The sequence below is a fragment of the Mercenaria mercenaria genome, chromosome 13, assembly GCF_021730395.1.
Source record: "Mercenaria mercenaria strain notata chromosome 13, MADL_Memer_1, whole genome shotgun sequence".
NCBI classification, from domain to species: Eukaryota; Metazoa; Mollusca; class Bivalvia; order Venerida; family Veneridae; genus Mercenaria; species Mercenaria mercenaria.
The window spans coordinates 51,227,574-51,255,257 of record NC_069373.1 but is presented as its reverse complement, the minus strand read 5'-3'; the positions used below and the strand labels follow the sequence as shown (position 1 = coordinate 51,255,257).

Sequence of the window (27,684 nt, the reverse complement as noted above, 5' to 3'; positions counted from 1 at the left end):
CATAGGTGGAGGACGAATGATTTCAGACACAATGTCTTTTATCAAATCGTCACGGAGAACATACGCCCCGCCCGGAGATCGCATCACGATCCGCGTAGATCGGCGCTCTCCCTACTGAGCTAAGCGGCCGGATTGGGCCATTTAGACCAGTCAAACGAGAGTTGTCAGCATGTAACGAAGTTCGCTGATAAAGACACAATTTTTAACAGGAACATTAAATTTATTTGTGAGACTGAAATACTTGGCGAGTGTTGGGAGATTTTATCCGTCTCCAAGGTGAGTGAAACAACGCTAAGGACAGTTGGTTTATAGGCAACATAAACTATATCAAGAAACCCATGAAACCCTTGACACTAAAATGTTTGGTGTTGGGGTTGTGTAGGGTGGGGGAGGCGTAGGAGAGAATAAGGACATAAGGCGAATGGACACTACAAGGAACAAATACACCAAAACCTTCTAGAAAAACACCTTTTTGAAGCGGGGAGGGGTGTGGAGTAAAATTGTCCGCAAGGGGTAAGGTGGGGTTTCGGGTGAAGGTATACCACCTTAAATGAAAATAAATAATCACAAGTACTTTAAACTAAACAAACTGTAGTGGGTGGTTGTGGTAATGTGAAGACGAATGGGAGAAGGAAATATAAGACGGGGAATAAAGACATACTAAGAAGAGACAATATTAAGATACACATGAAACCACCGTTTGTTTCACACCTTGGAATAACAAACCATATTAAAGAAAGACAAAAGAAAGAGAAGGCTGAAATCTTAACTTGTATTAAACAGTTTAACAAGAGGTCCAATTTGGCCTGCCGCTCACCAGAAAAGGACACTGACCATCTGAACTTGCTTCTGACTAAATTTGGTGAACATCCTTTACGCAGTTGCGGTTCTTAAGTCATTTAAAGGTTTCTTTCTAGTTTTAGCACTAGCTACCCCTAAAAGGGGCCCAACTACCGGTACCCTCACTCGAAAAAATCTGTGTGAGGACATTACAGTGATGCTACAGAGCAAGTTTAATATGAAGGTCCACCCAGCGATTCATCAGAAGTCACTTAAACTTTAAACTCTAGCGGCCCTTTAATGGGACCAAAACACCCACAGGACAGGAATGATGCTACAGACTAAGTTTGAGGTAAATCCATTAAGTGATTCATAAGAGAGTTGTTTAAATGTATTTTGAATTTTAGCTCTAACAGCCCGTAAAAGGGGCCAAGCAATCTCATTTTAACAAAATTGGGAGAGGATCTTACAATGATGCTACAGACCAAGTCTGCTGCAATTCTGACCAGTAGTTTCAGCGGAGAAGCTGTCTAAGTAACAATGTTGACTCAGGACAACAGCCACCACAATTATAATAGTTCAGATAAGCCAAAAAGGGAGATATAGTTGCTGACCATAACAAACAACTTTTTGAAAACCCAAAATGGGGTATAATTATATCAGTAATAGCAGGAGCTAGTTTGTGCAGTTTCATTCAGTTTTGCTGTATTGGTACTGTGATACTAACTCACTGAAAATCGCTAACAGAATTTTGTTGAAAAAAAAGAGAAATGTCTAAGTGGTAAAGGGGAATAATTTCATCAAAATGACAGCAAGAGAGATGAAACAAATCATTCAGTTGGTATACATGTTGAAAGTTTAATTCAGTTGTGCAGTTACCGAGACTGGAGTTTAATAAGAATCATTAACAAGAGGGTAAGATGGCCCTATGTCGCTCACCTGAGTAACACACCATATAACAGTGTACACATGCTTTATCTAGTGATTTCATGGAGACAAATATTCTGACCAATTTTCATTAAGATTGGAGCAAAACCACAAAGGCACCCATGAAAGGTTGAATAAAATTATACAAGACAGACCAAGTTTGGTGAAATTCTGGTCAAAAAGTTTACACAATGTACTTAAAAACATGTTATATAATACCTTTTGCTAATCGCTCATTCTGACACTTAAGCTCCTCAGGGTTTATAGAAAAGTAAAAAGTCAAATTTCCATCAATTTAAACATATATATTTATTTCAATTAATCATATTCTAGCACCTGCTATATACATATATATATATGCATGTGTGTAAATATATATATATAGGTAATAACAATTTTATATAAACAACATAAAAACAATAACAACATATGGAAAAAAAATCAGATCAGATATGGGAAAAACAGCACAACATATATATTGCAACAGAAAAAGATACAAGAAACTAAATTAAAAACAGCATGATAATCTAGTCTTTAACTGCATTATATACACAGATTATCTGATATGCCTTTCTGTGTATATGTAGATTAAATACAATACACAAACTTGAATCAAAATCTGTCAACGGCACAGACATGTACTTTTTATTTTTGGAAAATGTACGCAGAGCAAATTTTTGATTTAAATACATGATATTTTTCGCCATGTATGTACCTTACAGATGTCTTTTCTCTGGCAATATTAGCCGTTTCTGTGTAAATTTTCTATAAAATTTAATGCAATTATTCATATTGCATTTTTCCCCGAAAATTAATTCTTTAACTCCACGGCGACTGAAAAAATTAGTTTGTATAGATCAACTTCTTTAAGGACATTTAACTTTACTGGTAACACACTATCTAAACTGAATGTAACAGTAGCTCTTAAAATCTTGAGAGATTTGAACAAGTTTTATTATAATATTTATGAAAGAAATTATGAAGATAATAGGTTAACACAGCTTGAAGTATTTTCATATAAATATAAGGAATGGAGCATGAAAATGTTACACACACATAAGTGATCATGCAACGAAAAGTAACAAACTACAAGTATAGTAAAATCATGATAAGGACTTCTTTTCATGGTTTTGTGGTCAAATCAATCCAAAAAATTAAACCAAAAAAGAACAAGCAAAATCCACATTCTTTTATCTTGATTAACTGGAAATTCACATATTCATATCCCAATGACAGAGATGTTTCAGGGCAAAACCACAAAATTAAAATGTTTTAACAGTAGTAAAGCAGATTTTTTTAGCAATGTAAGGGAAGCCACTATGTAATCCTTATCATGCTGAACACAATTGATTCTGCCTTTGCGACCAGTGTAGATCATGATCAGCCTGCACATCCGTGCAGTCTGATCATGACCTGCACTGTTCGGCATTCAGTCAGTATCTTTATGGTAAGCACCCCTTTTAACAGTTAATGGTACTGTCCAAATTGAAAGATGGACAAGTTCATTATAGAAATTTAGCAGGGTAAGGGTTAATACAAAGCATTTTGATGTTAAGGTCTTTGAAAATATACATACATGATAAGTTATAAACATTTTAAATAATTTCTATAGGAGAGACAAAAATATATGTTACACAGCATAAAATGGTTGCATAAACTACCTGAAACCCTGATAAAATGAAAACCCTGATCTTTGTTTTGTTTGTTTTGTGTTTAATACTGTTTCTTAACAGTTTTTCAGTGAACCTAACCAGTTCCTGGATTCTGTACCAGTACAAACCTGTTCTCCGCAAGTAACTGCCAACTTTCCCACGTCAATCAGAGGTGAAGGACAGACGATTTCAGACACAATGTATTATCAAATTGTCACAGAGAATATACACCTTGCTTGGAGATCCAACTCAAGCCCTGCGAGCCATAGATCTGCACTTTACCTACTGAGCTTAGCAGGTGGGCTACCCTGATCTTGGGGGTTGTGGGTTTATATGGATGTACGGTAATGTTTAAAATGAATTCAGCTGATCATAATTAAAGGCAAGTCAGACTGTTTATAACTTTGTGTTGATATACAGAAATTCAATCAGAAATGGGTTTTCTGCTTCTGGAAGGAGTGAGTGAGTGAGTTGGGTTTTACGGCGAATCGACACAAAATGGTCATATATCACCGAGGTTTCTGGAAGGAGGTATACATTATAATGAAATATCACAATTATTTTCAGAATGGATTTTTTTGGGGGTTTTCAGCTGTTTTCATGTCAGGTTCGCGGCTTGGAGGGTTTTCAGTGAATATATCTGATATCAAAAATACAATCAAGTGATTATTATGCAACTACACAACATATTTCAGCTAATTTTCTTTCATTTTTTTTCATTAAATAATAAAAGCTACAACCTTTGAGGAAGAGATTCTGAATACATAAAATGTCCAATATTTACTGTAACAATAACAAGAAGTACAGGGTGTCCCAAAAAATACAGGACCTTCATTTCTGTGCTGTTATATACTCGGATTTGGACTTGAAACTTAGTACAATAATTGCCACTTTTATTACACCTTTAATTGAAAAGTTGTAAACAGGAAGTGACATAGAAAGCAGGAAATGATGTCATAACTTCTGAATGACATCATTTCCTGTTGTATGTTGTAATGCAAAAATGGAACAAAATGATCAACTTGACTCTCAGTGTGCACATGCACTTACATAACAAAGACATTATTTCTCATTAAATCAATTCATGATTATAATGATTAATTCTGAGAAAGATCCTGGAGCTCAAGCGTTCTAATATAGGAGAAAATGGTTTGCTTTGATGCAAAAGGGGCACAGGCAGACCATCAAAGTTTACATAAAGCCAATTATAAGAAAGGAAAAGTTAGATTTCAAAAAAATAAACAAAAGTTAATTCAACTTTTCATAGGTCCATGTTTTGTGGGTCACCCTGTAGATACATAAATATGTAAATAAAATCTGGTTAAGCATAGACTATATTTCCACACATCAACATATGTAATCAAGAACTTATACTGTATCATAGTAATGCCACGCTGGGTAAAATACTGTACAAGTGGATAAATTTGAAGGTCAAAAAGTTTGCATATTTCTAATTCTAGACATTTTGCATAAGGAAATATTCGCAAATTACCAAGAACTGAAGTGCCAAAGACAAGTTTGTCTATCTTCTTTGACTACAACGAAGTATCCTTGTGAGCATGGAAATTTACACCCGCTGATAAAATTGTTCATTTCTGATATTTACGAACATTCCTATGTCGCAAACAAATCCATTTATACGATAATGGGTATGACTAATGCTTGCAGAATTGATGATGCATTGTTTTATTGTTTTCAAGATTTTGGATGAGAACCTATGTGTGGTTGTGGGCTGGGGCTAAATGGAGGTAAGGGAATGTGTAAATGTAAGTAATATAGCTACCGAGCTAAAAATTTCTTCTTGATCATTTATTAACCAAACACCCACTTAATCACTCAACAAATCAATCAATCAAACAATCAATCAATCATGCAAACCACTGATCACTAAAATCATCAAATCTTCTTACTGTTCAAGCAGAACATTTACATCAAGTAAACTCTTAAGTACAGGTATATCAACTGATGGCTGAATTATAAACTGTCATAATAAATGAACTTCAAGAAAAGCAAAGCCCTTGAAATATGAAATATCATAATCCAGTATGTGATGAAATTTCTATGAAAAATACTTCCTTTCTTTCATTAAAATAATGAAATACCTGTTGCCTTGGAAACTTAACTTTTGAAGAAAACTAAACTTAAACATTAAGTTTTAATGATTTCTGCTTAGTTCAATTCTATTTATATTAATTGTAGTTTTAAGTCCAAACTGCTCAAGTTATGTTGCATCTATTAGATATCAACACTCACTTTTCCATATCTTTTGAAAAATTTTCAATTACAGGTACATTTCATATAACATTAAGCATCAAGGATGGTGCAATAGCTGCCTAGATATATTCTTTCCGCTGTTTCTAGTTGGCACTGCAAAACAATCGGATACTTCCCGCAATTTCTACCAGATCTGTTTTTTTTTTCCGAAAAAGAAAAAAAATCACACATTCTGCATCATAGATGGCATGGTAGCTGCCGAGTGCAAGAATCCTTTCCGTTGTTTCTGTTTGCGCTGTTCCGTCATCTGATCTTTCAGTTCGCTAAGCTGTTGAGATAGTAACAGCACAAGTTCATTGGTACTGTGGAGCTGTGTCTGCAATGTGCGAAAATCATTTTGTTCCCCGTCATTTTCTTCAGCTGCCAATGACATTGCCCTCATTCTTGGGAACCAGTCTAGATTCTTCTCCTGAAGTACAAAACAAAATCATCACTTCTTTATTTATTAATTTATTATTTATTTTGTTGGGTTTAGAGACACACTGACAAAACTCTATGTCATATCGTAATTCCTCTAGCTTTTGTTATTGGAGGCAAACCCCCAGGTGCCCCTCCAGCCAATATTTCAGGGATGGGCAGGCACTTTGGTAATACCTTTGAGCTTCCATAAACCAGCTGGATGGCTGCTTCCTTACATGAAGAATTCAACAGCCCAAGTAAGCTTTCGAACCCACTACGGAGAGGGGCAAGTGATAAGAAGTCAGTGACCATAACCACTTGGAAAAAGCGGCCCTGCTTTAAAAAATAAATTTATCAAATAATAATAGATATTTCAGCCACACCATAAGAAAACCAACATAGTGCATTTGCGACCAGCACGGATCCAGACCGCTAATGGTTTCTCTAATTACAATTGGCTTTGAAAGCGAACAGCATGGATCCTGACCAGACTGCGTGGATGGTCTGGATCCATGCTGGTCGCAAACGCACTATGTTGGTTTTCTCATGGCGCGGCTCATTTTTTCTCTCAGCTGGTGACTAACACCACTGCTTCTATTTATTGCACTGAAATCCCACTACTGTGACCACACTACCATCACATTCTGTTTGTTTTGGGTTTAACACCAATTTTCAACAGTATTACAGTTATGTAATGGCGAGCAGTTAACCTAACCTTTGTTCCTAGATTCTGTACCAGTTCAAAACTGTTTTCCGCAAGTAACTGCTAACTTCCACACATGAATCGGAGGTGGAGGACCAATGATTTCAGACACAATGTCTTTTATGAAATCATCTTGGAGACAATATTTTTCCGCCCATAAATTAAATTCCCACGAAATTACCATTTTGGCCAAAATTACGAGTTTATTTCCACAAATTAAAAAGATTTCATGGTACTTCTCCTAGTAGAGTCGAGTTCTTTCCCAGCACACCTCTATGACGTTTGATGCTATGACATAATAGCTGTGACATACAAACTGCAGTGTCAGTCTTCTTTGTTTAATAGGGAAATAAATCGGGTTGTGTTAGAATTCAAATTTTAGAGCAGATATGAATTATTTCGTAAAACTACCAAACTTACACACACTGCGAATCTTACACGCCTAAGGGCATGCACAATATGAATATTATACACACAAAGATCCCTATAATTACACAAATTCTTACCTTGACCATTTCGGAGACGTAACTTTCCGGTCCAGTAAACTCTGTAGATTTCTTCACTTTAACAAGCACAATGAAGTTGAGATAGTGCCACATGTTATGTTCAATCTTTATATGCTCCTCAAAGGAAACTGATTTATTGTCAAAGGCACTTCTTGGTAAACCTTAAACGGTGAAAAAATTCATATGAGCCGCGCCATGAGAAAACCAACATAGTGGCTTTGCGACCAGCATGGATCCAGACCAGCCTGCGCATCCGTGAAGTCTGGTCAGGATCCATGCTGTTTGCTAACAGTTTCTCTAATTCCAATAGGCTTTGAAAGCGAACAGCATGGATCCTGACCAGACTGCGCAGATGCGCAGGCTGCTCTGGATCCATGCTGGTCGCAAACCCACTGTGTTGGTTTTCTCATGGCATGGCTCAATTATAAAACACCTGCTTCAGAATTTAAGAGTGAAACATTAAGAAACTATATATATGTCTGATATTAAGAAAAAAGTTCAGTTTTGTTCTGTTCTGAAACTAAAACTTAAAAATTAAGAGTTAAAGTAAAATACATAAAATAAGAAACAATGAAACAGTATGCAAACCAGGAAGTAGATGGCAAAACTACCAAAAGAAGAGCTCATGTATACTTAAAAGATCAGGTGACATGCCTAAATCTGATCACCTTTTTTTCTCTGATTCTTGTGTGGAAGTTGTTGGTTACTTGTGGAGAACAGGTAGGTACTGGTATATTGATACAGGATCCAGAAACACTGATAATATTAACTGAGGTTAACTGAAAACCATTACCTAACCTAAATTGGGTTGATACTGGTGCTAAGCTTACAAAAAAATCTATTATTAACTACAGCTATCACTGAAGAAGATGAATGTACCCCCCACACACTGACACAGTACACTGCAATTTGACGCACAAAAGATTGCATAATTATGTGGACTGTATGTATATAGTATAGTAACACAAAACAAAATCCCATAACTCTGCAGAATATTTATCTAAAACAACGTAACTTGCACCATGCACAACTTGGGTTGGTACTGATCTCTTGTGTGAAGTTTCATTAAATTGTGTGCAAGGGTTCAGGAGATTAGGCGAGCACAGGATTGCATATGCAGACTGTATGTATATAGCATATCAACAAAAAACAAAGTCTGATAACTCTATAGATTTTTTTTCTGAAAAAACAAAAACAAAAACAAAACCTTACTTGCACCATGCACAACTACTGTTGTTACTGATCACTTTTGTGAAGTTTCATTAAATTGTGTCAAAGGGATGAGGAGAGTTGGTGCACACAAGACTGTGTTAACGGACAGACAGACAGACAGACAGATGGATGTACAGACAGACGGACGGAAGCAAAAATGTGGGGGGGCATAATTAATTTTACCCAAGAATATCCTACTACTTACTGCAAATAAAGCAAGTATTCCTGAGAACTTCATCTTTATTTTGTTTCTCACTTCTCAGGTCGGCAAATGTGTCGATGATCACACCAAAAATCAGGTTCAGAATGATAATGATCACAATGAAGAAGAACAGCAAGTCATACACAAATCTTGCTACAAACAGTGGCTCCTGTGAAAAGAAAGAAATAGTGAACAGTGGGCCTGCAAGTCATACACAAATCTTGCTACAAACAGTGGCTCCTGTGAAAAGAAAGAAATAGTGAATAGTGGACCTGCAAGTCATACACAACTCTTGCTACAAACTGTGGCTCCTGTGAAAGAAAGAAATAGTGAACTACAAACAGTGGCTCCTGTGAAAAGAAAGAAATAGTGAATAGTGGACCTGCAAGTCATACACAACTCTTGCTACAAACAGTGGCTCCTGTGAACAGTGGACCTGCAAATCATACACAACTCTTGCTACAAACAGTGGCTCCTGTGAAAAGAAAGAAATAGTGAACAGTGGACCTGCCAGTCATACACAAATCTTGCTACAAACAGTGGCTCCTGTGAAAAGAAAGAAATAGTGAACAGTGGGCCTGCAAGTCATACACAACTCTTGCTACAAACAGTGGCTCCTGTGAAAAGAAAGAACTAGTGAACAGTGGGCCTGAAGTCATACACAACTCTTGCTACAAACAGTGGCTCCTGTGAAAATAAAGAAATAGTGAACAGTGGGCCTGCAAGCCATACACAAATCTTGCTACAAACTGTGGTTCCTGTTAAAATAAAGAAATAGTGAACAGTGGGCCTGCAAGTCATATACAAATCTTGCTACAAACAGTGGTTCCTTTTAAAATAAAAAAATAGTTAACAGTGAGCCTGCCAGTCATACACAAATCTTGCAACAAACAGTGGCTCCTGTGAAAAGAAAGAAATTGTGAACAGTGGGCCTTCAAGTCGTACACAGATCTTGCTACAAACAGTGGTTCCATTGGAAAGAAAGAACAAGGAGCTGCGTTCAATAAACGCTTGATGCCCCCGGTGGCATCCTTGTCGATACAAAGCAACTTAAGTCCAAAACGAGGTCAAGTTCAAGGTCAAGGTCAAACTGAGGTCAGGTGATGTCTGAAGATGAGGAATGGTCACAGGTTACATCTGCATTAGTATCAAGTCATTCTAGTAAGGGGTATTGATGCTAGATGAAACGGTCCCATTTGGTTAACCTCGTACAGACGGACGGACAGGACAATCACTATATGCATGCCTCCTGCATCAGTAGATGCCGGGGGCATAAAAAGTGAACAGTGGACCTGCAAGTCATACAAAAACAGTGGCTCCTGTGAAAAGAACATTGGGTCTGCAAGTCATATACAAATCTTGCTACAAACACTGGCTCCTGTGAAAAGAAAGAACTAGTGAACAGTGGGCCTGCAAGTCATATACAAATCTTGCTACAAACACTGGCTCCTGTGAAAAGAAAGAAATAGTGAACAGTGGGCCTACAAGTCATATACAAATCTTGCTACAAACATCAGCTCCTGTGAAAAGAAAGAAATAGTGAACATTGGGCCTGCAAGTGATATACAAATCTTGCTACAAACACTGGCTCCTGTGAAAAGAAAGAAATAGTGAACACTGGGCCTGCAAGTCATATACAAATCTTGCTACAAACACTGGCTCCTGTGAAAAGAAAGAAATATTCAGTGGGACTGCAAGTCATATACAAATCTTGCTACAAACAATGGCTCCTGTGAAAAGAAATTGTGAACAGTGGGCCTGCAAGTCATATACAAATCTTGCTACAAACAATGGCTCATGTGAAAGAAAGAAATTGTGAACAGTGGGCCTGCAAGTCATATACAAATCCTTCAACAAACAGTGGCTTCTGTGAACAGAAATTATATCAACAGTAAAGAGCTGACTCAGAAAGTAAAACATAAATCTGGCAACAAAGACTCCTGTGACTAGAAACAATACTTGGGAAGTTTCCACACAGTTTAGCAAGTCAATCACAAGACTTTGCTACAACTAAAATATTGAGAAAAAACACAAATATGATTAACATCCCACATCATTAAGTCACTCATTAGTGTAACAATTTTCATATGTCATACAAATAGTTCAACTATATATTTAAATGTAATTTATATTTACAAGTGTAATAAATATTAACTGTACATGCACAAGTAAACCCTAAAATTTTTCACACTTTTTACTTCTAAGAGAAGACTATGAACAGATGGAAACTTACATCTGAACTTGGTTTTCGTAAAACATCTCCTATACCCCCTCCATTACGAAGTCCCTGATTTAATGTTGTTAGTATGCACATGACCAGGGAATCACACGCTCGCTGTCGGTCTGGTTCCCCATCATCTGTAATAATGTACATGTAAGCTACAGTCATTAAGTATGATTTACCAGTCACCGAACTATGCTGTTTTCTAATTTTACTACTTCACAAAGTAACTAGAGATGCTTTTGAGAAAAGCGCATGTTTCCCACAACTGCCCCTATGAAAAATGTCTAGTTTCTTTAGATGGTTTAGACAAGTGGATCCAATTATATGGTCTGGATGAGTGGATCCAATCAGTAATTCAAGGGCCATAAATCAAAGTGCTTGGGTGGATTTGGCTAGTTATCAACCTTGGCTAAGGTCTTATGGCCAAATGCATTTTGTTCAAGTTTGGTGAAGATCAGATGAGAAATGTTGGATTTAGAGAGCGGACAAGAGTAAAAGACGGATTTTTCGGTAATTCAAGGGCAGTAACTCCAAAATGCCTAGACCGATTTGGCTAGTTATCAAACCTGGCCGAGGTCTCATGGTCAAACACATTTTGTTCAAGTTTGGTGAAGATCGGATGATAAATGTTCGACTTAGAGTGCGGATAAGAGTAAAACTGCCAATTTTCCGATAATTCAAGGGCCGTAACTCCAAAATGCCTGGACCGATTTGGCTAGTTATCGAACTTGGCCGAGGTCTCATGGTCAAACACATTTTGTTCAAGTTTGGTGAAGATCGGATGAGAAATGTTCGACTCAGAGTGCGGATAAGAGTAAAACTGCCAATTTTCCGATAATTCAAGGGCCATAACTCCAAAATGCCTAGACCAATTTGGCTAGTTATCGAACTTGGCCGAGGTCTCATGGTCAAACACATTTTGTTAAAGTTTGGTGAAAATTGGATGAGAAATGTTCGAATTAGAGTGCGGACAAGAGTAAAAAGGCCGATTTTTGGTAATTCAAGGGCCATAACTCCAAAATGCCTAGACCAATTTGGCTAGTTATCAAACTTGGCCAAGCTCTTATGGTCAAACACATTTTGTTTAAGTTTGGTGAAAATTGGATGAGAAATGTTCGACTTAGAGTGCGGACTAGCTTTGTGATAGACAGACACACACACAGACTGGAGTGTCTCCCACACCACTGTGTGGTGGGAGACATAATTATACATCAGGAACATACATTGTGTCTGAAATCATTCGTCCTCCACCTCTGATTCATGTGGGGAAGTTGGCAGTTACTTGCAGAGAACAGGTTTCTACTGGTACAAAATCCAGGAACTCTGGTTAGGCAAACTGCCCACCATTACATAACTGAAATACTGTTGAAAAATGGCGCTAAACCCAAAAACAAACAAACACTGCAGATGCCATCCTACTTTCTATTCAATCAAGGTAAAGTAAACATGTCAAAATCACTGAATTGATGATTATTTACCTGTCTCTGCTGTATAGTGATTTACGGCAGTGTCTGTGCAATTGTCTCCGGAACATGTGCCCTCTGTTATGTCTGTTAAATAAATGAAGTTACTCTATTGTATATCTGTTATAAACAAAGATTACCGAAGGTATTCAGTAAAATCACTCAACTTCCTGCTTATCACCATACAATTCAATATCAGCAGAATGAATTATTGAATCTTAAATTTCTAAAATAAAATAATTTATTAATAATTTAATAATTTAATTTTTGCACAGGAATTTAATTTTGTGGATTGACTAAACCACAAAAATGCCATTAAACATCAAGGAATTCACAGTTATATATCTTATATCTAACTATTCTGACTTCAATTTCAAGGGCTTCTTTGACTTTGTGTTTAATGCAGCCTTTAAATCTTACATCCATTACTGATGTAACTTCATAAAGGGTCAATATTGTTTTGTTTAGGAGGCTATTTAGCTAGACTGCCACACTGCTGTTCTATCAAAATGTCTTCCAGGACCTGACACTGTGAAATCATATACTTTTATACGAATAAAATTTTCTTCTTTTGACAAAAAAACAACTATTTTGTGGAGAAATGAATTTATGGATTTTAAATTTAAAATGATACAATATATCTAACATCTGTCTATTCGCCACGATTTATTTTCGTCACAAAACCATGAAATTTTTACCCCCATGAATATTAATGATTTTGCAGTAGTGTCCACAGGGATCAGGAAGTCACCATATAAATGAGTTTGTATATGTGATTCAAACCCAAATAAACAAAGTCTATTCAAGAACATATGTAAAACATGACTTACTTTTATTTGCTGCAATAGCTGGTATAGGGTCTACCTCCATCAGAAAATCATTTTGGAAAAATATATATCCAAGGATTGAAAACATGTATACAAGGATGACAGCTAACACTGTGGTTAGGACAATTGAGCGGCCATTTCTCGTCACAGATTTTATCACATTGATCAATGTCTCCTCTCGGTATATCACATCTAACAACTGAAATGAAAACAGGAAGACAATTTCATATTTTGCTAATATACATATTACAATTTCAATATCATATCTAAACTGTAATATGGCTCCAACTTCTAAGCTTATGTTTTTTTTTTATTCATTTTATCAGTTCTGAAGGGGAATGGTGATCTAGTGGTTAAGGTGTCGTGGGTTCAAGTCCAATATGGATCACAACTATGCTCTTTCATATGACACCAGAACTAGTCTTTCCAGGAAGCAGACTTGAATGTGATTCAAATAAGCTTCAAGCTTTCATCACAATCAAGCTAAAATAAGTTAGTATAAACTAAGGTTAAAAAACTCGAGTCTGGAAGCCAATCTTAGAATGCAGCCTTGCCATTGGTCCAATTCTTAGCTGATCTCAGAAGCTGATTTTGAGACAACATGTAGTTTTGTAATTTGGACCAAAATCTAGCTACTAAAGGAGTAAGCAGTAAGCAAACTCATTTAGTTCAAAGGAAGGATGATGTTTGAATGGTCTGATTCAAGCAAATGCATTTGAACTGTACTGCTAACAGAACAGAATGTATACTCACAAGTAAACTGTAAAAGAATTCATGAACACACAATCCTAGAACACACAAGATGAGATGTGTGACGTGATAGACAAAACCAAAATCTGTGATCACGAGTCGCCATGGTTTGTTGAACGTCCCTCTGTTTCCCATCATACTTATCAAGAATATACCTTTATTCATAACCTTGAAATAAAGTAAAGAAAAAAGATCATAATAAATTGATATAACATGGTAATGAAAGAGTTATAATTAAACTACAGTGAAACTATTATCACTCAAATATCAATGACTCGAGCACCAGGGGCCGTCTTGAGTGATTTACATATCCACATCCATTTTGCTTACATTTTCTATGTCAAAATGGCTCGAAATCCTTGATAACTCGACCATTTTCCTCATCACCTTTAGACTTTCAACAATCAGTGTTTACTGTATTTACAAATGGGTCATTATATGAAATCATCAACCAAATCAAATAGACTTTATCTTTAGCCTGCAGACGGCAAGTGATTCTGCCTTTGCGACTAGTGTAGACCAAGATTAGCCTGCACGTCCATGAAGGCTGATCTTGGTCTGCATTGTTCGCTATTCAGTCAGTAAATTTTCAGAGAACACCCCTTCGAATAATAAATGGTACTGCCCAAATTGAAAGATGGACCAGTCCATTTTAGAAATTTAGCAGGGTGAAGGTTTATTACCCCATTAGTAATTTTAGTCCACTACTTGTATCAATCTGAATTTAGTATTACCCGGATTACAAAAAGACATACTATATTCTATATATCCATATATTTCTGCATTAAAGACAGGCTAGATTTTTTCTTGGTGTGCAGGTTTAACACCCTTTTTTCAACTCATTTTCATGGCTTTCACCATAATTATGTCTAATAAATTCTCAGCCTCGCGGACAACTACAGTAAAACACCGCTCGCTCGAGGTCGCAAGGGGATGAGCAAAATGCTCGAGTTATCCATGGTTTCAAGCGACCCAAACATTGACCAACATACGAAGAAACCTAAAGTTTGTTTTACCAACTGTCATTGGGACTGTTTGCAGAGTAAACGGTGATGCGTAATAATAACATACTTGTGACATTTTTCAAAAACAAACGTATTGCAAACATGTGAAGAAACAACTAAGATTTTTTTTTTTTATTCATCAACAAGTGCATATCATAATTATCATCTGAATTTTATGAAACGGCTATATTATTTCCTTCATTTGCATGCAAACAATTGCTGATTAAAATACTAAGATCTCATAACTATCTTCTCGATCCCGCAGACAAGATGCTTTAAGTAATCAGTAATTGATTGATATTTGATCAATAAAACTTTTCTTTATGATTTTATCAATAATTATTCTCATCATAAGATCAACTATACCGGCAAACAAACATTTAAGATAGTCTGGGAATAGACTACGCAATTTCAACGGTGTGTGAAAATGTTTAATTAACCGACACATTCTGACCGCCGAAGGTGTGAAAAATTTTGACACCTCTGCTCGAGTTAGCCAGAAGTAACAAAGAGTAAATTAATACACAGGGACCAGGTGTCATGCTCGAGCGATCAAGTTATCGATGCTCGACCCAGCCATGGTAATATCACATAGAAAATAGAAGGAAATCGGCCAGGACCACATGAATTGCTCGAGCAAGCCCGGGTGCTCGGGTGCTCGAGCGAGCGGTGTTTCACTGTATTCCACACATATTGTGGACAAGTGAATGTAAAAGACTTACTTATTTTTGGAAATGTGAAATCCTCTAATTTTGTGGTTTAGGCCAGAATGGCTATTTCCTGGGGATACAAATTTCTGGATTTTTACCTTTGAACATAAAATGAAAGGGAACTCTGTTGCCTTTCTGGATTAAATTTGGAATTATGACTCAACCATGATAATTAGTCCACCACAAAAAATCAACCATTTCACAGTGAAAGTCATGAATCAAATACAGCAACTAGAGGTCAGAAGTCAATACTGTACCATTTGGGTAAACTTTTTCCATGTTATTACTTATACAACATGACTTTCTTGTCTGACTATTTAAGTAGACAATAACTATTACAGAAATAGGAAACTCGTCAATAACAATATATACTTACATTTAGGACCCCTAACAACCAGAGAGTAGGTTCAACACCCACAGAGAATATCATGCGAAGAATGAATGATGCTATCAATGTGATGATGCTTGATGGAGTTGCTATGGTGATCACAAGTGCCAGGGACGCTAACATTGCCGTCCACACAAGCCCTGACAGGCGCGAATCTAGTTCTGGAAAAACATAACAAATACATTGGTATGTCAAAAAATAAAATAAAAATACATCACACTTCTGCTGGTATTCAAATACCAATTTCTAAGTAAATTAACAGCAGTTGAATCTCTGTATCTCATACTCCATTATCTAGAAGTCCCAGAAATACTAAAAAATATCCTTTTTAAGTTGAATTTTAGTTATCTTCAAGTAAAACTTGGTCCCTTGTAATTTGAGACACCAAGTTTCAACAGTTGCTGTATATTGCAACATTCCTGACGGAAGGCGCATTTTAGTACTTTTACGTGTTATTTATTTACCATTTGTCTTCTTTGAGTACATTAACCAACATCTCAGGAAATATTGTAAAATATAGTTTTCATAATGGAGGGTTTGTAGGGACTGGTCACAATATCAATGCAGATTATGGTGGAGAAAGAACCAGGGTGTCCCCTCCAGGCATTACTTCTGGTATGGGCTGGCACCTAGGTAGAACCAACAACATTCCAGAAGTCGGCTGGAAGGCTTCCTCACAAAATATCACAAAGCTAGAACCCACAAAGGTGAGGAGCAAGTTATTGAAAGTTAATGCCCTTAACCACTTGACCATGTAGGCAACCCTTTCCCCATGTTGAAAGAAGCAGACGTAAGCGGACATTCATATAAAATGCTGTACAAGTGATCTAGATGTTAAAAAATACCACAAAAAGTGCACATAATCAATTGTACATACCTCTTTTACTATCTTCAAATGGGTAAAACAGAGCCACAAGTAAGTTTATGAGAACAGCAAAGTTGAATGCAATGTTTCCCCAGAATGACATATGGCTACTAAACCATGATAAATATGGATTGGCTGAAATAAAAAGTAAAAACATTTTTGTAAAGAAAGTGTCTTTTTAGATTACCATTATACATGCGTACAATAATCTGCTTACAGGTTAGAAAATGTACTGAACAAATTATTTGCAGCCAATGTACCGTAGATACCCATGTATAATGTGCACCCGTGTATAATGCGCACCCCTGATTTTGCCCCAAAATCCTGGGAAAAAAACATTTTTGGCCAATTTTGAGGTGGATGGAAAACGAAAGTAGAGTTTACATCGACACCGGTAATAAATTTTATCTCCGTGGCGGAGAGCAGCATCGGTCTTGTGGTACTATCGATTTTTGTTTTCTCGAAAATAAAACCAGTAAAATATTGTTTTATTTGTTGTTTTACCTTTTTAATTAACTATTTTGAATAAATAAACAGCAGCTGATTCAATATTTCGGAATGGTATCTTTCAAAATGACATGAGCTTCTCAATTAAAAGCAATAACAAAAGGTGTGATAGTCTTTTTGTCACGATCAAATAGCCAGTAATTACCGGCAATTAACATGTCACCTCGTGTCAGTTATGTTGTTCACAGTTTGATCTCGGTTAAAGATAATTCTCGATTTTTAATTAGTATCATAATTTTTGTGATTTATTAACATTTCTTTCATCAAAATACTTTTAAATTTATATGAAATTAATTTTGTTTGAAAGAAAAATAAACCATTCGACCTTTTACGGAACGTAACGGCGATCTTAGATTTTAGCAGTGACAGTAAGCGCGGGGAGTAGTTTCCCTTTACCAAAATGGCGAACATCGGTAACAAACTTGTTTTGAAGTTGGAAAATTGTTTATACCTGTGTATTATGCGCACCCACGATTCGAGGGTGGTCCCGGGGGTAAAAAAACTGCGCATTATATATGGGTATCTACGGTATATAATGTTGCATATTATACAATTCAATATAATATATCATTCGGAATATTATACAACACAATTTAGTAGTTTAATAACAGATGCAATAAATTTCCAAAAACTGAAAATCTTTCATCACATAACTTTACAAGACTTTGTTATTCAACTATTGTTAGAAGTTCTGAATTATTAAAACAAAATAATTGAAACAAATGAATGAGTTGGGTTTTACAGCGAACCGACACAAATTGGTCATATATCGCCGAAATTTAAACAAAGTCATTGTGAAAAGACTGTAGAAAATTATTCTTCTGACAATAAAAAACACAATCTTATTGCCCATAATTAAGTTAAAGAGGAAATGCAATGTCAGTTGGGCTTGAACCATGACTTCATGCCAAGAGTCAGAGGCTTTGACATCTACATTGAGCCTCACAAACGCAGTGGTGCAGCAGTTAAGACTCCCAACCCTGACTACTGGCTTAAATCCCTGTGAGGGGCCTAATTTGACCAAGGTATCCAAAAGAACTAAGGTACATTATATTAGTACAGTTAGAGTTTCTTTTTGGTTGGATTAAATGTCACATCAACACAAATAAAGGCTATATGGTAACTATCAAGCCTTTGAATGTAGGGAAAGACCAATGATGTCCCTCAGGGCATAATTTTAAGCACCCATCCTTTGTAAAACCACAGATTTTTAGTAAGCAAGGTTGATTGCTTCCATACATGAAAAAATTCTATATCCAAGACCTTTACCACACAGCTGCAGGGATCCCACCTGTACTTTGTTTGTTTGTTTGTTTTGGATTTAACGCCGTTTTTCAACAGTATTTCAGTCATCTAACGGCGGGCAGTTAACCTAACCAGTGTTCCTGGATTCTGTACCAGTACAAACCTGTTCTCCGCAAGTAACTGCTAAATTTCCCCACATGAATTATCAGAGGTGGAGGACTAATGATTTCAGACACAATGTCGTTTATCAAATAGTCACGGAGAACATATGCCCCGCCCGAGGATCGAACTCGCGACCTCGCGATCCGTAGACCAACGCTCTTACCTACTGAGCTAAGCGGGCGGGCCCCACCTGTACTAGTCAGAAGTATAGTAAGCTGTCATAGAGTAAAGTGGGCATATTAAACTGTTATAAACTTTCTTTTTAACCCTTACCCTGCTAAATTTCTATAATGAACTTGTCCATCTTTCAATTTGGACAGTGCCATTAACTGTCAAAAGGAGTGCTTACAAAAAAGATACTGACTAAATGGCAAACAGTGCAGATCATGATCAGACTGCATGGATGTGCAGGCTGATCATGATCTACACTGGTCACAAAGGCAGACTCAGTCATGTCCAGCAAGGTAAGGGTTAAAGTATGTCTATAAATAAATAAAAGATCTACAGCTCCATACCTCTAAGGTCTCTCTGCCAGATCATTTCATTGTACATATCTTCCACCCTCTCAAAGAAATCAGACACTTTGCTTCCTTGTTCGTCCCTCTCTGCAGTGTTGAACACGTGATGTTTTGTTTCATCTGTCAAGAATCCACATATCTCAGGAATAGGAAACACAATCTTTTCCATGGTTCTATCATGACGTACAATCTAGAAAATAGCAATTTTGTCATAAATTGTACCATTAAAACTTAAAATTTTTTGTAAAACTGATCTATTTTTGATGCAGATTTATAAACTACACTTAAGTATGTTACCTTTACAAACTTAAATTCAATTGCTTGGGATTCAGTAAAAAGAACAAAATCCTGAAAATCAACATTCTTAAGTCTGACAACCTCCCTTTCAAAAGAGTTATACAATGTAAGGGAAATTCTGGCAGTCAAAAGCCAGAAATCAGGACCAGTCCTGAAAACAACCAGGGCTTTAATGAAAGGAAAACTTTCTTTAATTAAATATTTGCTAGCCAACCTTGTAGGTTTTAGAAGAGGTTGTCACAGATAGTCAGAGGGATACGTTACATATGCAAATTATAAATTCATATTCTGATGCCATAAACTCTATTTTGAATTCCCATGCTTGACTGATAATTCACAATCTCTTTTCCTGTTGTCCTTCAGGTTGAGAAAATCCTGTCTTACACAGGCAGGCATGTAAGATCTTTAAAATCAACTTTTTAAATGTGCATGCCAACATGCTTTTATGTAAACATACCTCAATCTGTGCTGTATGTTTAGCATAGAACTCTAGAGCCTGGTCACCATACAGATCTCCACATGGCTTCAACAAATTGGCGAGATCTTTGTTGTGTTGTGACAACTGAAATATTTAAGCACTTTTTAATATGTATAAAAAATTTCATGCATGAAAAAAGAGTGCCATATAAAGGTGTCTTAATAACAATACCATGTTACAATTACTTTAAAACTAGACATGAACAAAATCAACACATCTTCAATTGATTTAGACACACACAAGAATCTATTATGTCATATTTTTGTTTGAAAGTAAGGAAAATATTATGGTTTATGAAGATATTACAGTTCAGGTTTACCTGTTTAGCTTGAAATATAAATGAATACATCGTTTATGACTACTTGATTTGCCAAAATGAAGACATTACCTATTTTGCCAGAATGAAGACAGTATATCCTATAGTTTAACTGTTTTGCCAGAATGAAGATATTATGGTATATGTTTACCTGTTTTGCCAGAATGAAAACATTATGTCCTATAGTTTACCTGTTTTGCCGGAATAAACACAGTATGTCCTATAGTTTAACTGATTTATCAGAATGAAGATATTATGGTATATGTTTACATGTTTTGCTAAAGTCAATACATTATTTCCCAGAATGAAGATATTATGGTAATATAATTGTGAATCATGTTTGCCAGAATGAAGATATTCTGGTATATGTTTACCTGTTTTGCCAGAATGAAGATATTATGGTTCATACCTGTTTTACTAGAATGAAGATATTATGGTTTATGTTTACCTGCTTTGATGGAATGAAGATATGGTATATGTTTACCTGTTCTGCCATAACGATATTATAACTTATATTTACCTGTTTTGCCAGAATGAAAATTTTTATGGTTTCTGTTTTCCTGTTTTGACAGAATGGAGGTATTGCATTTAATGTTTACCTGCTTTGCTAGAATGAAGACACTACAGTTAATGTTTACCTGTTTGGCCAGAATGAAGACATTACAGTTTATGTTTACCTGTTTTGCCAGAATGAAGATATTACAGTTTGTTTACCTGTTTTGCCAGAACAAAGCTATTACAGTTTATGTTTACCTGTTTTGCCAGAATGAAGATATTACAGTTTGTTTACCTGTTCTGCCAGATAAATATGTTACAGTTTATGTTTACCTGTTCTGCTAGAATGAAGATGTTACAGTTTATGTTTACCTGTTCTGCCAGAACAAAGATGTTACAGTTTGTTTACCTGTTATGCCAGAATGAAGATATTACAGTTTGTTTACCTGTTCTGCCAGAATGAAGACATTACAGTTTATGTTTACCTGTTTTGCCAGAATGAAGACATTACAGTTTGTTTACCTGTTCTGCCAGAATGAAGATATTACAGTTTGTTTACCTGTTCTGCCAGAATGAAGACATTACAATTTGTTTTGCCAAAATGAAGACATTACAGTTTGTTTACCTGTTCTGCCAGAATGAAGATATTACAATTTGTTGACCTGTTTTGCCAGAATGAAGATATTACAGTTTGTTGACCTGTTTTGCCAGAATGAAGATATTACAGTTTATGTTTACCTGTTTTGCTAGAATGAAGATATTATGTCCGACAGCTTTAGGAGAAGCCTCTCTATCTTCATCTTCTTCTTCTACAGCATCCTCCGACTGGAATGCTCTCTTTCCAACATCAACCTGTACAATATAATAGACAAGATATGACTTTCTAAAACTGTGCTACCGGTAATTACTGCAACATACTGACATTTTTTTTTTTTCATATTAATTATGGAATATTAGTTTGATAATTGCTAAGAAAAATGCCTGGCATTTAGTGTGACTATAGCATAAATATAAAATCTGTTGGCAATTTGAATTATTATGCAAAGCATTTATTGTAGTATGCAAAAATAAGTGTGATTTTTATACAACTGCATAGACTTCTTCGAGAAACATTTTTACAGTTTAACATACAAAAATATTCACAAAACTAAAGAAAAAAAGAACTGTAAAGATCAAAAATCTTCTTTTATACTGAATTTATTCAGAAATGTATACTTAGCACTGATAAATAAAGGAACAAGTGAAAAGCATTCATATATATTTGTAAAACCCTCATAAACTGCTGACTTTCTCCAACTTTTAAATATATTACTCAATTTACTGTTTCATATATTGGTTTGTACTTCACAGAGAATCTTTGCAAAAAAATACAAGTCAATAAGTATCAAACAAAGGCCACTTTCATTACACAACGTTTTGAGAGAAACACTTTTTTTTAAACAAGACCTGTTTGTATAGCACAAATACCTCCATTCCCCAATCACATGATGGTCTGTCAGAGGTAACATTGGATGTGTAATTTTAACCCTTATCATGCTGGACACGACTGAATCTACCTTTGCGACCAGTGTAGATCATGATCAGCCTGCACATCTGTGCAGTCTGATCATGATCTGCACTGTTTGCCATTCAGTCAGTATCTTTTGGTAAGCACCCCTTTTGACAGTTAATGGTACTGTACCATTGAAAGATGGACAAGTTCATTATAGAAAAGCAGGGTAATTTCAAGTCTCAAGTATGCTGTGACCTTGACCTTCAAGCTAATTACACCCAAAACAATAACGGACATCTACTGACCATAGACAATCATACTGTCAAGCAATCTTCAGATAATGATGAGAAAACATTTTAGTCTCAATGTCACTGTGACCAACTGTTTACCTATTGACCATAGAACAATATGGATCATCAACCGACAACAGGTAATTATCATTTAAAATCCGAGTGTCCTAGGAAAAAGCTTTTCCCGTTATTGGTAAGAAAAACCTTTTTCAGCCTTGTCCATAGACCTACTGATTCAAAAGACAACAAGACATAATCTAGTGAAGCAACCGTCATATAGCGTTCGAACACTGATGTCCCTAGAATTTTTTTTTTATTGATCAGAAACCATTTCCAGCCTAAAGGTCACTGTATCCTAGACCTACTGATCCCCAAAACAATAGGAGTCATCTACTAACCACAGGCAATCATCCTAAAAAGTTTGACCATTGTAGACGGAAGTGTTCTTTTGTTATTGATATGAAACCAAACTGTCCTATCCTTCTTTGAAGTTGTGCATAATAAATAATCATTTTTAGCATGTGACTATATCACTGCATTTCCTACAGACTGATTTTTTTTTCCCCAAACATATCAAAGTTACACATGCACTTCTTGAACAATATTTTCTAACCTTTAAGGTAAAATTTTCTGCTAATGAATGCATCAAATATGCTTACTTATAACAACATGTATATTAATATTAGCAAGCAAGTCAAAGAAAAAATTAGATTCTTACTTAACATGCCATTATTACTTACTTTCTTACTACATGAAATGCAAGGCCAACTTCTCAGTCTGTTATATGATCATGCTTTACTGAGTGATTCATTGAACACGTAACTAGTTTTTTTCCATTGCAAGATCCAAATACATGTCATAAATCATTCTGAAGGTCTCGATTGGTGGTGATAGGAATTTTTGTTTCATTTAAAGATAGCTTTACTCATGTCAGTTTTTTTTTCCCTGTGTAAAATTCTAGGTCATGAACATTTTTTATTTTTTTCCCACTTTTCTGATAATATATCTAAAGTCTGTTCCATTCCAAAGGTTTACCCCAACTTTGGAGTCATATGACAAAACTACGACACTTACCGGCAAAGTAAACATGGTTTGATAAACTAAAAAAAAGTCACCCTCGAGAAATTTAACGATTTTTTTCTGCTTTGCCAAATATCCAAATAAATGACAAATTTATATTTTCAACGGCAGTCTCCCATTGTAATTTCTTGTCGCCATTGGAGTTTGCTCTCTAAATTTGAAGTATTGCGGGAAAATTCTCGTGAATTTTATCGGGAGCGACTCAAAACTCATTTCGTTCACAATTCCCTACAAGTGAATGCATGAGTGAAATGAAATTTTGTGTTTAAAAAACATGTTATTTACATCTAGAAAAAATGTAAATTGACTCACTTTTAACCTATCAAAGTTGTAAACACTCCAAAATCTTCCAAGTCTTCAATAGCTCTATCCAATCCTCAATGAATCAGTTGTAAACAAACAAGCTCTTTTACACATCGATGAAATTCAGGCATCAATCGCACCATGCCCTTGAAACGATGACGTGTTCAATTTAACATCATTTCCAAACGCATGGTTCAAAGATAACCTGTATTTTAGCATCCTTAATGAAGTATTTACAATCCGCCACATATCCAATTTCTTTCACAATGAACACAATATTCACCCTATCGAGTCCCGGTTGTGTATGCTTCTTTTTCTTTGAAAGAAACTTATGACGTATGAGATAAATGACGTAGTATTGCTGGCACTATGCAGATTTATATGAGGCGCACAAGGGAAAATTTACATAGGTGTACAATCAGCCGATAGAAGATAGAAATCTTGACATGTGTCATGCTATAATCATATTTTACTTTTTGAAATTTATAGATCTATTTAAACAATGATTAATTCTTTATCATTTCGTCAACCTATCTGTTTTATTTTTTTTATAATGTTGCTGTTTATATGGAAGCATCTCCTTTTTTAAAAGCGAAATCGGATCGTGAACCCATTCTCTGTTTTTATTAAATTATTATTATTATTATCTTTATTATGCCAGATTTACATTTGACTTAAATAACTGGTAAAAAGTCCAGAGAGCAGTCATAGAACGTAAAATATTGTTATTCATAACCGCCGATTTCAATTATAAAAAAATATTCCCGAACTATCATTTATCAACTTTTATTGTCCATCAGAGCTACGATGTCCAGAAACAGACTTAAACATTTACAAACTATTTTCAAATCATTCATGAATAATTAACGCTAATGCGAGCTGAAACTTGTTTTCTTTCCGCTGAAGTTTTGTTTTAGTCTTACATTACTCCAGTCAGGGTTTTTTTAACAAAGGTTTAATATTTTCTTTTTGTTTCTAATCATTATTTTTATATATCCTATATTCCTGTTGAATTTGCAGTCTGGAGTATGCTTTTAAATTCCACAAAGGTATGAGCGCAATTGTCGCAAGTGTTACGTAACTTCAGATTTTTTTCTGGATTTAACGAGCACAGATTAATTATTGTCTCTGGCACAAAGTCTTGTTAATAAGGTCCACGGAGACAGATTGATAATTCTTTTCTTTTCGGTCGGTGCTTACATGTGTAACATTTGGCACCCTCGAGGCGCGCGATCGAAGAAAATATGATAGAATGATCAAAATGATAAGCAAAAAGTGTAACATAGGCGTAGGAGCAGCGGGACCTGAAGGACACCCGGTGTACAGCATGTATTTTGCACCCCCCCCCCCCCATCTTAACTCCCCGTCGTTTCCCGCACTTTTAATTAAAACAAGAGTTTTTTTCCTAGAATTAACAGAAAAAGCCCATTTGAGAGAGCATTTATATAAGGATTTAGACTAAATTAACAGGGGTGTAAAAAAAAATTTCACACCACTCGCCCTGCAGGACTAATAGCCAGTAATATCTACTCGCCCTTAGTGAACAGCCACTCGCCCTAATAATTGACACTTTTAATACTGTCACTTTTATGAAAGGAGTATTATATACAATAGTATTATTTCCCGAAAAATATTTATTTTGAAAAGTGTCTAAAAATTTGGACACAATAACCATCGTCCATCCACCCGTGTTGAAAGAGATGAAAAAAAACGTTAAAGATTATCGGTAATTATTCAGTTGATAAACTAAGTAATTGACCTTGTTTTCATGATCAATTTACACCCCCTCAAAGAGCTAAAAGAAGTGTGTCAGTATCTTGACATCTGAAGTGGAGATCAAAGCGGTATTTTTGCTCGAGATTGTCATGGCATTACGTCATGTTTTTTTCGCGCCATGTGACACATCACTGTCTGATCGTACCGCATCGGTTCTTAAAGGTAGTCAATCACATTAATTTTGAGGAACATTTTCTGACATTTTTCAGTATTTACGTGGATTATTTCTTTTAATTTCAATATAATTTCTAGTTTTACATTTGCATTTGATATATATTGGAATATTACAACTATCTGAAACAAAAGGCAAGTTTTGAAAAAAAGTGTAGCTTTGGAATTGATTTATTTTAAATCTATCTGGGTTGCGCAACCAAGATAGACAAAGGGAGGTAATAATAATTTTATAAACTTGCATTTCTAATGAATTTGGCAAGATATGTTCTTGTCAATGCAAATCTTTTACAACTCTAATACAGTAGTGCTTATATTCGTAACATTCCTTAGGCAATGTATGTTGGTTGGGCAACCAGGATAGGAAAATCATAGTTTAAAAATTCTTCCAGTGAAAATCTGATGTGTATTAAGAACTTGATAAACACAAATAAGTGTAAATTATCCGTTGGTAAAGTTTTTAAAAAATCTGAAAGTTGACCAAAATCTGATTAACCACCTTTAAAATTGCTGAGAAATAGAAATCAATAAAAAGTTTGTTCTTTAATTTGTTATCAAAAGCGAATGTGCTATATCCTGTATAAAAGGTAAATGTCTCAAACGATAGTTACTATAGCGGATATCCTACCTCTGTGACCTATTTGCCCTCAAGGAATTTACATTATTGTTTGACAAAAAAAAACTTTTAAATTGTTGGTAAAAAAATACATGTACAAAGATTCATTTAAAACTTAATCAAAGGCCTGAATGGCCTGAGTCGGCTAATGATTGATGTACTGACAGTATAGTCTACCAGTTTCAGTTTGTTTTTAGTTTGTTTTTTTCTTAAAATTTCATAACACAGCTCGATATTTACCCAAAATATTATATCCGGATACGATTACACTTTTCTCCAGTTTGAACAATATATTTTACAAATTGTGATGATACGAAGACATTTAGCAGCAATTGGCAGTATTTGACATTGAAGTTTACGGTTAAATTACCTCTTATTTAAATCTTTTCATAAAAAAGTTGTTTCGTTTCGCCAAACATAGACGATCTACTTTCGATTTCAAAAACTACAAGAAAATACAATTTAATGTTTCGCCGATTTGTTTATTTCTCGAAAAATAAGAATTAAAATCATTTTTAATATCTGTAGTAACTAAACAAACCAGTAAGAGCTTCTTCTTCCGATAATTTATCCGTTTACTGACTGCAAAATTCATGTGTGTGTGTAGAAACCCACGCAAAGTTTATAGAAATCATACGATGCGTGTATACGTTCAATGTGGGAGAATTAAGGCTGATCGGGATCGGCTATGTTACCTAACGCATCCAGACGATTCAGATTTTGTTTTTAAAAAAGCATTGTGTGCATTTCTGTAATTTTATATACGTTAAGAAATTATTAGACATGCGTATTTGCATTATTTCTATACGTAATTTACGCTAATACGCATCTTATCTGGAGCCCTGCGGAACTATTTTTTGTCTTTCGCTGGATGTTACGCAAGCTTTGTAAGCCTGCGCAATTCATAAAATGCACATTTATGCTTAATGAGTTACATTCGAGTATTGCACAATTACAAGTCATAAATATGACAGATTACATCGTATATTGGTCATAGCAAAGGGAATTCACGCAACTTAACTTCATTCTTGCAGTGAACTGTTTGAAGTTTG

At 35.5% G+C, this 27,684-nt stretch overlaps 1 protein-coding gene across 13 annotated transcripts in view; it reads right to left on the bottom strand.

Moving 5' to 3' along the window:
- Nucleotides 1-1,997: 1,997 nt before the first annotated feature.
- Nucleotides 1,998-27,684, bottom strand: part of LOC128547932 (inositol 1,4,5-trisphosphate receptor type 1-like) — a 181,399-nt gene continuing 155,712 nt past the window's right edge. For 11 of the 13 annotated variants that reach the window (XM_053521822.1, XM_053521821.1, XM_053521827.1 and 8 more), the window contains 12 exons: nucleotides 21,643-21,756; nucleotides 20,073-20,177; nucleotides 19,316-19,508; nucleotides 16,899-17,021; nucleotides 16,010-16,182; nucleotides 13,923-14,087; nucleotides 13,173-13,368; nucleotides 12,358-12,429; nucleotides 10,889-11,013; nucleotides 8,659-8,824; nucleotides 7,242-7,402; nucleotides 1,998-6,042 (listed from right to left, as the gene is read on the bottom strand). In XM_053521822.1, coding sequence (XP_053377797.1) covers nucleotides 5,797-6,042; nucleotides 7,242-7,402; nucleotides 8,659-8,824; nucleotides 10,889-11,013; nucleotides 12,358-12,429; nucleotides 13,173-13,368; nucleotides 13,923-14,087; nucleotides 16,010-16,182; nucleotides 16,899-17,021; nucleotides 19,316-19,508; nucleotides 20,073-20,177; nucleotides 21,643-21,756 — 1,839 coding nt within the window. In that variant the 3' untranslated portion in view covers nucleotides 1,998-5,796. Of the gene's footprint in view, nucleotides 6,043-7,241; nucleotides 7,403-8,658; nucleotides 8,825-9,109; nucleotides 9,202-9,273; nucleotides 9,343-10,888; nucleotides 11,014-12,357; nucleotides 12,430-13,172; nucleotides 13,369-13,922; nucleotides 14,088-16,009; nucleotides 16,183-16,898; nucleotides 17,022-19,315; nucleotides 19,509-20,072; nucleotides 20,178-21,642; nucleotides 21,757-27,684 lie in introns of those variants that run through there. The other 2 variants (XM_053521831.1, XM_053521833.1) reach the window with 2 other exon arrangements.